At 50.5% G+C, this 12840-nt stretch overlaps 1 protein-coding gene across 1 annotated transcript in view; it reads right to left on the bottom strand.

The window, feature by feature from the left end:
- The window catches only part of LOC135968621 (uncharacterized), a 45686-nt gene extending 39816 nt beyond the window's left edge, over positions 1-5870 (bottom strand). Inside the window, exons 1-4 of the mRNA XM_074026619.1 lie at positions 5794-5870; positions 5349-5512; positions 4940-5022; positions 4568-4856 (exon numbers count right to left, since the gene is read on the bottom strand). Of these exons, the coding sequence (XP_073882720.1) occupies positions 4568-4856; positions 4940-5022; positions 5349-5512; positions 5794-5870 (613 nt within the window). The remainder of the gene's footprint in view (positions 1-4567; positions 4857-4939; positions 5023-5348; positions 5513-5793) is intronic.
- Positions 5871-12840: the final 6970 nt, after the last annotated feature.

The following is a 12840-nucleotide window of genomic DNA, read 5'->3' as shown; positions in this document are numbered from 1 at the left end:
GGTCCCCCAACACTCACCGTGCACCTCCTAGGAGCGGAGGCTACAAAAGGGAGCCAGAGACCAAGCTCTGCTCAGACAACAGTGAGCTGATGGCCTTCCACTCTAAGTTCAACAGGGACCCAGGGACCAAGCTCTGCTCAGACAACAGTGAGTTGATGGCCTTCCACTCTAAGTTCAACAGGGACCCAGGGACCAAGCTCTGCTCAGACAATAGTGAGCAGATGGCCTTCCACTCTAAGTTCAACAGGGACCCAGGGACAAAGTTCTGCTGAGACAACAGTGAACTGATGGCCTTCCACTCTAAGTTCCAACTGCATGGAATGTGTATTCCATGAATGCTTGTTAAATGAATGATTCATATAAGGTCATCTGTGCTGACCTTTGCTGGTCTGCTGAATGTGAGCTTCAGAGCATAGGCCTCATTCCTGGAGCAGCCAGCTCTTCCCAGAGCGACGGCCGCTGCAGGGCAAAGCCCAGAGCTTGTCCTGCAGCAACACACTCAGGACCCTGCGCTGGGCACGCTGGGGGCCTCTCCAGCAGAAGATCCCCAGCCCGGACCGTGCAATACCAGTGAACCCCAGGGGAGTCCCAAGTGCTCAAAATCATGTAAATGTCCATTGTGATTTAACATATCAATTTTAGAAGAAAGGGCATATTGCCACCTCTCTCCTCAAACTAGGGACTATAAATCGATCCATCACCCTAACTGAGACTCTGCCTTAAAATCTGCTAAAACTACCATCCAAACACTCAAATTTACATTAGCGTTAAGGGAAAAAAAAAAACTAAACCAAACACCTGTAAGAAACGGTCAAGTAACCTGTGATACATCAACCCAAAGATTAAACATGAAAACAATGAAGTAGCAAGATATTAAAAGAATATAAACTCTATGTACATCATGGTCCAAGGTTCTAAAATTACACAGAAACAAAGACTGGAATGGAAGGGGGATACGTTTACAGACACATTTTTTATTTTTTAATTTTTAATATTGCTTCTCTAATGTATGATTTGACTAACCAGATAATTCAGCAAAAAATAAAAAAATAAATTGTGCCTATAGATAAATATGTAAAGAATCCTTTTCTTTGATGCCAATGGAATTAGTTTGGGTCTGACCCACAGTCTTCAATCTTTTAATTAAGACACAAAAATCATCTTTCAAGCTGTTAGGAAAAAAAGAAGAAAAAGATTGAAAACCAGGAGCCCAGAAAAAAAGGACTCGCTATGTATCACAGCGTCTCTCCACGCCTCTCCACCAAGGACAGTGCTCCCTCTTTCCCCATTTTCATACCTACTGCACAAAACACTTAGTAAAGAACTATCTCAATTCATGAGTCACACAGCACAAAGGGCCAGTGTCTCTGCCAAACATACCCTGCAGCCCCAAAACGAAGAGGCAACTGGTTCCTTCCTTCCTCAGTGAAGGAAGAATGAGAGGCTGCTGGTTGTCATTTTAAATCTCACACCTCAATGTCTTAGCACTTTCCTGCTTTGTTGGTTTCCAGGGCTTATTAAAATTAACCACCCCCCCCCCCCCCGCGGATATTGAAGAAAGAAAGCAGGAAGGTTGTGCAGGCTTCCAAGAGGCAGAGCCCTGCTTCCGCAGCCACCTCTGTCTTTCTACCCACAGCAGCCGGGTTTACCAATTAGTCTCCCTTAAAGAGCAGTTTATGCTCATCGCGAACAAATGGATGCAATTGCTTCTTTTGAGATGCAGCAAGTTTTGGGCCCTCAGCAAAAAGAAAAAGAAAGAAAGAAAGAAAAGAAAGAAAGAAAGAAAGAAAGGAAAAGAAAAGAAAAGAAAAGAAAAGAAAAGAAAAGAAAAGAAAAGAAAAGAAAAGAAAAGAAAAGAAAGAAAAGAAAAGAAAAGAAAAGAAAAGAAAAGAAAAGAAAAGAAAAGAAAAGAAAGAAAGAAAGAAAGGGCCGGGCGCGGTGGCTCAAGCCTGTAATCCCAGCACTTTGGGAGGCCGAGATGGGCGGATCACGAGGTCAGGAGATCGAGACCATCCTGGCTAACACGGTGAAACCCCGTCTCTACTAAAAAATACAAAAAATTAGCCGGGCGAGGTGGCGGGCGCCTGTAATCCCAGCTACTCTGGAGGCTGAGGCCGGAGAATGGCGTGAACCCGGGAGGCGGAGCTTGCAGTGAGCTGAGATCCGGCCACTGCACTCCAGCCTGGGCTACAGAGTGAGACTCCGTCTCAAAAAAAAAAAAAAAAAAAAAGAAAGAAAGAAAGAAAGAAAGAAAGAAAGAAAGAAAGAAAGAAAGAAAGAAAGAGAGAGAAAGAAAGAGAGGGAAATAAAGAAAGAAAGAAAAAAGAAAAGAAAAGAAAAGAAAAGAAAGAAAGAAAGAAAGAGAGAAAGAGAGAGAAAGAAAGAGAGAGAAAGAAAGAAAGAAAGAAAAAAGAAAAGAAAAGAAAGAAAGAAAGAAAGAGAGAAAGAGAGAGAAAGAAAGAGAAAGAAAGAAAAAAGAAAAGAAAAGAAAGAAAGAAAGAAAGAAAGAAAGAAAGAAAGAAAGAAAGAAAGAAAGAAAGAAAGAAAAAACAGGGCACTGGCACAACAGTCATAACCTCTGCGTGGCACACACACAGAAGGAAAGTTAAAGCCCTGGAGGCGGAGGCGTTCGGAAAGGGAAGGTGGAAGTAGGAAGGACGCCCACGGGATAGAGTGGTCAGAAACAGACCACCTCACCAAAGGGCGCCTTAGACGTTCCAGAGGACAAAATGCTCCTCTTTCCAGGGTAAACACCCATTTGCCAAACTCAGCCAGTGACGGTAAGCAGGAGTTTGCTTTTTTTTTAAGGCGTCTGAGTAACGATGACAAGAGCAAGAAATGAGCTTAATAATGGGACTGACAGGGCCCTGGGCTGGTGACTCTGCTGATGTGCACAGCATCAAAACCCAGGTTCCTCAATGCGCTCCCTCTGCAGTTCAGGACAGCACTACAACTCACCCCATCAATCACTGCTTAAAAAATCAGTTCTAAAAAAAGACGACCCATTTGAAAGCAGCCGGAGGAGGAAGACAGAGAGTGTCTCACAGAATCCAACCGCTTGTAGCCTCGGAACCATAACAAGAATATGAAACTAGCGGGTCCAGTGTGAGGCAGAACAGAGACGCCGTCACGGCTCTCAGGAGGCTGAGCAGGAAGCGCATGGCTCAGGCCCTGCAACGCCCTAAGGGCGCCTGGAGCAGCCCACAGGCCTGTGTCCTTCGTGTGGGTTCACCTTCCTAGTTTCCTGGGTAAATTCAATGTACAGCATTTATTCGCCAAGAAAAGAACATTCAAATCAAACTACTGTCATAACTCTGAAGGGCTCTTAACACTCCAGTCCACACGTTCAAAAGCCCACAAATATCAGTGCTGCCACTGTGCAGGTAACAATGTTTTGGATGCATCATGCACGTAACCAGTAACGACGTTTTCATGTTTTCCGTAGCCATCTCATTCAGGATACTAAAATGATCTGTGACGACTTGATACTTAGTTATCTGTGATTTTCAGATAGATTTAACAAGGCTACCTGGCCAAGAAGGCCTCACCCTCCTGAACCTGGGCACCGGTGCCCCTACGTGCACCTGGGGCCTGGGGAGCGCAGTCTCCACCACCTCTCGCTCTTCAATGTTAAATGTCCTCCCGGAGCGCCTGCGTCGTGGGCCCAGGCTCGGCCCCTCCTGGAGAGCCCTTTCCACATTACAGGACAGGGGAAGCCCAGAGCCCGCGCTGCAGCGCCACTGACGTCCCGGAGTCCCCGATTCCTGCTCCTTCCCGTCCGCGGAGGCTGGCGGGGAGGGCCTGGGACCCATTTTAGTTTTCGGTTTTGTCACGAGCCGGAAGGCGACAGCACATGCGAGCGCAGGAAACCCTTTTTTAAAATCTTCCAACGGAAACGCGAGGGGCTGCCTGACTGCCTCGGAGACGCTAGGCGGGAACCCAGAGCACCCCCGCCGTTTCCCGCATTGCAGCAGCCGGGACCCCGCCCACGCCGCGGGGGGCCCGAGGCGACAGGAGGCCCGCCGGGATCCGGCCCTTTCTTCCTCGACAAGCTGGGGGGTGGCGTGGGGCGGAGTTGGGGGGCGGGGGCAACTTAAGAAGTGATCGCGCTGTACCCAGGATTCGGAGGGGAAGCCCGGCCCCATCCTACAGCTCAGAGGCAGAACGACCCCGGAAGGTGCTCCAGGCGACCCCCTCTACCAGGCTCAATTTAAAACATAAACCGGAGAGGGTGGAAAGCTCACTATTTTCCGAATGGAGGTTCCTATCGCCATGTTCCTTCCTCCTCCGCCCCACCCGGCATGGACCCCGGGGCTGCCTTGCCGGCTCCCGCCGCCCCGCAGGTACCCCTGCCGCTCCCGGGCACGGGCTTCTCCCCAGTTCTTCCCATCGCTTCCCCGCTCTTCTCCCCAGTTCTTCCCATCGCTTCCCCACCTTTCCCCGGGTCCTCCCATCGCTTCCCCCTCTTCTGCCCGGTTCCCCCATCCCCTTCGCCCTGTTCTCCCCTTCTCCCTCTTCTCCCCTTCTCCGTCCGTCCCTCCCTCGCCGCCCGGAGGGGGGCGCGCACCTTGAGCATGTCCCCCGCTGGTCAGCACGCCGATGGCCTTGCCGGCCCCGGAGAGCTGCTCCAGGAACTTCCGCAAGGAGCCCTTGGGGGCCCGGGAGTCTTCCGCGTCCAAGACGAGGAGGCCGAGGGCAGCCGCTAGTCCGGGTGCGCAGCAGGCAATGGAGACCCTGCCCGCGTGCGCCCGACTCGGAAACGCTGCCCCGCCCGCGCCCCCGCCCGGCCCTAGCGTCAAAGGGCCTTGACGGGCGGGGCCCAAGCGCACAGGAGGGGCTGCGGGGGTGGGGCGCGGCTAGGGGCAGGGGCAGGGGCAGGGAAAGGGGCAGAGAAAGGGGCAGGGGCTGGCCGGGGCCGGGTGTGAGCAGGAGGACCTACGCGGGGGTCGTCGTAGGTGGCTGCCGCGCTAGCGGTGGGTGAGGTCGCGGAGGCGGGGGTAACACCACAAGTGGGCGGAGTCCCTGGGGGTGGGGCCGCGTTGCCGGTGTGCTACCCTTGCGGGTGGGTTGGAGGACTCTGGTTGGGGCCTTTAGAGATGCCCGGAGCGCCACAGGTGGGGGCAGGGGCAGCGACCGGGGGAGGGGAGACCGCAAGGGGGCGGGGTCACATCGTTCGCTGGGCGGGCCAAGGCAGGGCGGAATAGAACGCCGGGAGCATCTCCCGGGGCGGGGAGGGGGGGGGCAAGGGAGACCGTGAGTGGGCGCGAACGCCGGGGCCGGTGGAAACTCCGCACTTGCGGGGAGCGCCGATGGCGGGGTGGGGTGGAATTGGGGCGCGGAGACCCCACCTGGACGCGGAGGCTCGCGGCAGGCCCGGTAGATCCGGCTGTTGTCAGCGCCGAGCCCGGCCGCGCGCACAGCTTCTTGGTGGCGGCAGGATTCCTCCTGGGGCTGCGCTAGGAGCCTCTGCGCGCGGCTTCCTCGATCCCCGCCCCCACGTTTTCTCTGCAGCCTGAGGTCGGGAAGGACGCACGGAGAGTGGATCCTCCAGGTGGTGGGAAAAGCTGAGCGCGGCGAGCTTAGCTATGACGAAGCAGCGATTTCCTGGGTCCACGGGGTCTGTGGCGCTCCCGGGCCCCCAGCTCGTCCCGTGGGGAGAAGAATCCTTGGGGTGGGGAAGAGTATCGGGGCGCTACACTCAGAGACGCATGGGCGCGCGAAAGTCAGAGTGGGATAGGAGGAGGCGCAACGGGACTGACCTGGCGGGGAGGCGGGACGACACTTCCTCCCTACGGACAGGCGCGCTGCTGTACGCTGTGCCGACCTCGGCTGACTTCACCGGCCAACTCCACGTGCTGAAATACGCACATTCAAAGCGCTGTGCCAGTTGCCCATCCACAGCTTAACAGCCTGGTGCCAGTTACCTGCGATGGGACAGGGAGCAGCCCCTACAAAAGCACGGGCTTATGGGATCCCGGTTCCTTCAGTGCTCACCCCACGAAGAAGGGCTCCCAAACGGCCCCACTCGAGGGCTTTCCGGAGGATGGTCCTGCGCAGTGGGTGTTTGTTGAACAGATAGGAAACAACAAAAGAGACTAAGAAGAGGTTTGTTCTATGAACCCGGGAAAGTGAAGCAATCGCAAAGGAGAGTCTCACCAAAGGGCAATCCTGGGGAAAAGATGGAGAGGCATGGATTTTTCTTGGATGTGTGCCTCATCCTGGGGCTCATCCCGCTGAGCATCAAATATTCATTGCAAAAGAGGAAAAAAAATATATGCTGCAGACAATGCTGGATGGTCTAATCTCTCCCTTGGCCAGAATTAACGGCGAAATTCCTAACCCCTCGTGGTCCTCAGAATCACCTGTCCTATGCACACCCCCATTAAACCACTGAAGTCCAGTTTCTGGGAGCTCAGCCAGGAAATGTGTAGTTTTAAACAAACCACCTAGGTTATCCTGATGAATGCAAAGTCAGAGAGCGCTGCTCTCATGCAGTGAACCTGAGCATTATTCTATTAATTAAAAGGGAGAGGCGAATCCTGGCTGTCTTAAGGTGGCAGTTGAGTGGCCTTTGCCTTCTGGCGGGCAGAAGAGCAGACCGAGGCTCTAAGCACCTGCACCCACAGTTGGGCTCAGGATCTGTGCTGGAGAATAGAAGGGCTAATTTAATTATTCATGCCTTTTTAGAGCACGTTACATGTGGAGAAGGTGGGCCACACTGAATTTTATTTTAGCCAAATACCCGTTATCTCCTTATACAATTGATATTTTTATATTGAACATTAGGGGATTGGTCATTTGTCATCAAATTGTCTGTAATACAGAAAATGATAGATACAACCTAACAGTTCAAACATGATGAGTTAAATAAATGATGGTAAAAATATGCGCTGCAATAATATTTAGTTGCTGTTACCGCTACAAAGATATGTGTCTACTGACATGGAAATATGTTCAGGACATACAAATAAGTGAAAAGGCAGGCCTAGACGCAGTGCGAGCCTGTGTGTGAGTGCGTGCGTGCGTGTGTGTGTGTGTGTGTGTGTGTGTGTGAGTCTGCATACATCTGTAAATGTTTCTGAGCATTTTATTTCCTTTCTTTTGCTTAGTATAGGCAATGCCATTTTTCTCTGCGATGAACAGGTATTGTTTAGGGAATAGAAATAGCTAATGAAAAACAATAAAATTTAGAGTGTCAAGACCCCCAAGGTTACGGATTATGTTCAAAAGTTTGTCTGTGTATAAGGGCTGGGGTCAGGGTGGTCACTGACGGTCCTCACACATCTGTTCTTATGAGTTTGGCCCCTTGCTCAGTCAGTCAGGGAATTAACATATATTAATATATACCTGTAGCAGATGGAAAAGAATAGCTATGGCTTTTTTTTTTTTTTTTTTGAAAGTCATGTATTTCAATGTTGCTACAACTAGAGGTTTTTTTTTTTTTTTTTTTTTTTTAACTTTGGCCTTAGCAATGAATCTTCTAATTCAAGAGGAAGATATTACATGCCGTGCTGACCGTACAGCTTCCACCCAGTAGGACCTGAGGTGTGTGCTTGTTCTTTATTGTCCCTTGACAGATTACTCCAAAGGCCCACACCAGCACACACTTATACCCCAGGAATGATTACTCCTTGGGCCAGGAGTTCAGGCAGGCTTCACTGGGCCCTCTGCCCCAGGGGCTCTCCAGGGCTGCAGCAGGTGTCTGCCTAGGGCTGCTGTGTCTTCTGAAGGCTCAGGCTCATCAGGGGAGGAGCTGCTTCCATGCTCACTTCTGTGTTGCTGGCAGGATTCTGTTGCTTGCAGGCTGTTGGACTGAAGGCCCCAGTCTCTCTGTGGCATCAGCTTCAGGTTGCCCTCTGCCCTGGGCGGGTGACTGGCTTTGCCAGAACTAGCACCTACCAAGAGCCAGGGGGAGAGTTTCAGTGGACAGAACCTCAGCTCCTCCCAATCCAATCTCAGGAGAGACCACCATCTCTTTTGCCTGGTTCTATTCATCAGAAGTGAGCCGCTGAGTCCAGCCCTCTTCTAGGGTCTGGCTGTGAACACTAGAGACAGCGGCCAAGGGGAGCCACTTGGGAGGGTGGTGCTGCCTGGGACCTGCCTAGGACAAGGTGAAGGAGAACATGCATAGGGACAGCTGCCCTTCCCACTTCCCCTCAGTGGTGAGCGCAGGAGTTGCCGATGTGCCCTAAAGGAGTTCTGGCATCCCAGGAGGGAAGCAGCTCCCAGCCATGAGGACACCATGACCCAGTGCCCCAGCATGTGGGGCTGCACATCCCAGGGCTACCTGAGCTGCAGCCTCTTCCCCTTCTCTGCTGTCTCGGCCTGTGCATGGAGTGGGCATCTCAAATCTGCAGGGGCCAAACTGAGCTCAGGCCTCTGCACCCCCCACACAACCCCCCATCGCTCAGTCTTCCTTACCTCAGCTCCTGGTGACTCCATCCTCCCAGGGGCTCAGGCTGAAGCCTTGCAGTGCTCTTCCACCCTGGCATCTAAGTCCCTCAGGAAAGTCCCCATTGGCTCTTCATTGCATCTGGAGCCACTAGGGCCAGGCCACCACCTTTGACCTGGACCGGAACAGGCTCCCTCCTCATCCCCTGCTCTGCCCCAACCTCCACCCCACCTCCATGTCTCGGGTGTCCTCAGCTTCAAAGTCAGGGTGCACCTATCAGGATGTAATTCAGGCATCTTCTCTGCTGACTCGGAGTCACAGACCCCACACAAGCCACACTGGCCTGTCCTCTGGTCCCTTCAGATCCTGGTGCTGCCCAGAGGCCCATGCAGGCACCCGACAACCTCAGGCCTAGCCTGCTCTTTCCTCAACCCAGGCCCTCCTCTCCCTACCGACTCTGCCCACTTTCCACAGGTCTGTCCTGCAAGGTCTCCTGCACGGTGAGGCCTCCCCAGATCACCCTCTTAGAAATTTTGGGCTCCATGCACACTCCTGTTCCCTCCCTGCTGCTCTTAAAACATCCTCGTCAGTGTCACACATGGGGCATTTCACCTATCTGCTGGGCTTCTCGAAAGGTCCCCTGGCTGAACTCTGAATGCCGTGGATTCAGAGATCTTTGACTCTTCCCTGCTGCAGTCCCAGGGCAACAGCAGAGCCCAGGACAGAGTGAACCTGTCATGGGTGCTGCTGAATGAATGAATGAAGGAGGGAGGGAGGGAGTGAGTGAGTGAGTGAGTGAAGGAGTAAATGAGTGAGTAAATGAGTGAATGGGTGAGTGAGTGTCAGTCAGTGAATGAGTGAGTGAGTGGATGAGGGAAGGAGAAATGAGTGAGTGAGTGGGTAAATGACTGAATGAGTGACCGTGAGTGAGTGAATGAATTGCCAAGGGAGTCAATGAGTGAATGAGTGAGTGAGTGAATGGGTGAGTGAATAAGTGAGTAAGTGAATGAATGAGCGTCTTAGTGAATGAGTGAGTGAATAAGCAAGTGAATAAGTGAGTGAATGAGTGAGTGACCGAGGGAATAAATGAGTGATGAGTGAGTGAGTGAGTGAATGAATGAGTGACTTAGTGAATGGGTGAGTGGGTGAATGAGTGAGTGAACAGATGAGTGGGTGAGTGAGTGAATGGGTGAGGGAAAGAGTGAGTGAATGAGTCAGTGAGCGAACAAGTGAATGAGGGAGTGAAGAATTGAGTGAGTGAATGAACGAGTGAGTGAATGAGTCAATAAATGAGTGAGTGTGTGAGTAAAGGATGAGTGAATGAGTGAGTGAAGAGGTGAATGAGTGAGTGAATGAGTGAATGATTTGAGTGAGTGAATGATTGAGTGAATGAATGAGGAAATGAGTGAGTGAGTGAATAAGTGAGTGAATGAGTGAGTGAATGAGTGAATGGGTGAGTGAGTGAAAGGGTGAGTTAGGGAATGACTGAGTGAGTGAATGGGTGAGTGAATGAGTGAGTGCGTGAGTGAATGGGTCAGTGAATGAGTGAGTGAATGAGTAAATGAATGAGCAAGTGAGTAAAAGGGTGAGTGAATGAGTGAGTGAGCGAGTGAAGGAGTGAATGAGTGAATGAGTGAGTGAGTGAATGAGTTAACGAGTGAATGAATGAGTGAGTGAATGAGTGAGTGGGTCGCTCAGAGGAGATGAGGACAGGAGTTGCCCTCTGACTGCTACAGTAGACAGGAGCTGAAGGAGTCTGAAGGGTGGGATGTGCTCACTCGGTACATACACCCTGCTCCACACATCCCCAGAGAAACCTAGTCTCACCAGAGTGGTCGCTTGAGAATTATTAGTAACAACCTTTTTCCCAATATTTCATATATGCAGGATGATTTCTTACTTTCCTTGAAAATGCCAATCGTTTTTTGGACTTGGAATTCTCCACTGCTGGTCCACGCCACTGTATTCTCCCATAGGGGTATCCCCCGAGTTGGAGAAAGAGTCATTCCCAGGAATGGATAAAAGCCAGAAGGGCATCATCAGGTGGGGCACCTTCTCCTATCATCCTCCCCTTCCTGTCTGGGTTACCCTGAGTGACTTGGTTTGGAGGTCTACAAAATGCGGACATATCAAATTTAGATAAAAGCCTAAGCAGTTTAAGAGGTTGCAGTGCTAGCAGGAAGGTCTTTGGCTCCCGGCACCCTCCTCCTGTCCAGTCTCTGCTGGACCCAGGACTCTGACTCCACCTTCGGCCTTGGGGGTTTCCTCCCTTCCTTCCCAGCCACTGAGCCGGCTTGGGCTAATCTGCAACCGCAGAGGTGCAGCCCTCCTCCTTTCCTCCTGCCTCTTCCTCTCTTCTCACTTTCCTTCTGCTTCTTTCAGGACTTTGGAAAGTCCAAGAATAAGCAAAACTGTAGACCAGAAAACGCTGCCTTGAGCCCATTCCCCTCCCAGCAGCTTCCCTTCAGACTCCTTGATCTTGAAAACTTATTTTGCTTCGTATCTAGATGCTAAACTTTATATAGAAAACAGGTGGGGTTGGTTTCTTGGCCGGGTACAGTGACTCACACCTATAACCCCAGTGCTTTAGAGGCCAAGGGGGAACGATTGCTTGAGGTCACATGTTTGAGACTAGCCTGGGCAACACAGGGAGACCTCGTCTCTACAAAAATTCAAAAAAAAAAAAAAAATTACCTGGAGCGATGGCACATCTGTAGTCCCAGGTACTTGGGAGGTCGAGGCAGGAGGATCACTTGAACTCAGGAGTTTGAGATAACAGTGAGCTATGATTATATCACTGCACTCCAGCTTGAGTAAGAGAGTGAGACACTATCTCCTAAAAAAATAAAAATAAAAAGTGCTGGAGTCCAAGCCCACAGCCAATTGCGACATGTAGATCTTTCATTTTTACAATCCGCCTCTCTTGTCTAAGTGCCAAATGACACTTTCATTGTGTGCAACTACTTCCACTTTTGACTGGCTTCTCTTTCCTTATGTATTAAGAATCAGGTTGCATAGAGTTCTGAGAAAATAAACTAATAAATCAGCTGCGTGCCATGGCTCATGTCTATAATCTCAGCACTTTAGGAGGCTGACACAAGGATTGCTTGAGACCAGGAGTTTGAGACCCGCTTTGGCCACATAACGAGATCCTGTCTCTACAAAAAATAAAAAAATAAAAATAAAACGTTAGCAGGACATGGTGGCACACCTGCAGTCCCAGCTACTCAGGTGGTGGAGGCCTGAGGATTGGCTCGAGCCTGGGAGGTTGAGACTGCAGTGAGCCGTGATCATACCACTACACTTTGGCCTGAGTGACACAGTGAGACTCTATTTCTAAATAATATAATATAATATAATATAATATAATATAATATAATATAATATAATATAAAAACAGATGGAAGCTTCCCAAGACTTTGATGCAGAAACAGGTCGCCCTGAACCAATTAAAATTCATGTCCAAAAACCGGAGAGAAATGAAAGAAAGAAGTTGGATTATTTCTGTAAAGTATGAGGCCACTACAAGTTTTACTTTCTCTAGGACGTTTTCTCAGTGGTGTCAACTGAAGTCCACTTCACAGAATGACTTCATCTCCTGAGCACGTTGGAGAACGATGATTAAAGAGACTTCCTGGCACTCCCGATATTTTTAGTGTCACATGGAAGCAGCAAGAGTCATATGTGTGAAATAGGTGGTATTAAAGCGGAAGACACTGGTTTGTTCTTTCATGAACATCATCGGAACATTTCTCTAACGACTAGCGTTATGTCAGAAAATGGGGAGAGAGAGATGGTTGTTTATTGGCAAATAAGTTACATAAATTTCCCAGTTAGAAAAACAATCATGATTTTAGCCTTGTCAGATGAAGTCAGATATGCCCTATGCTTCAGTTATGGAATGCTACCTCTGTATATTGATTGACCAGTATCTTCCACAGACCTGTGATCTGTCGCTGTGTATAAGCTTGAATTCATAACTACCAGTCCTTGAAGCTCCCTTGCTTCCTGCGCTGAACTGAAGTGGCTCCCAACTGAGGCATTCAAGGGAAAACTCACTGAAATATTTGAAACCACCGCCATGAACAAGAATGCTCTTCCTGTATGCTAGGATGTACACCCAGAGCGTTATCTCATTAGTTGTATATGCCAGCATCCCGCAGGATCTTTTACCTTTTTTGGGTGTCAACTTCGAGATTCTGATGTAAGCTGCAGACCTCTTCCTCTTCCAGGCGGGCTGGAGGAGAAGGCTGGGCTGGAGAGGAAGGCTGGGCTGGAGGAAAAGAGTGGGCAGGAGGGAAGGGTGGGCTGGAGGGGAAGGGTGGGCTGGAGGAAAATGGTGGGCAGGAGGGGAGAGAGGGAACCTGTGGTCTTCCTCAGGTTGCAAGAGAAAGAGAGCAGATGGGGAAGGATCAGTTACGTCTTCATCTCACATGCGGTAAATCAGT

This window comes from Macaca fascicularis, chromosome 19 (genome assembly GCF_037993035.2).
Source record: "Macaca fascicularis isolate 582-1 chromosome 19, T2T-MFA8v1.1".
In the NCBI taxonomy this organism is placed as follows: Eukaryota; Metazoa; Chordata; class Mammalia; order Primates; family Cercopithecidae; genus Macaca; species Macaca fascicularis.
The sequence above is the reverse complement of the archived record's forward strand: the minus strand, read 5'-3'. Positions and strand labels throughout refer to the sequence as shown.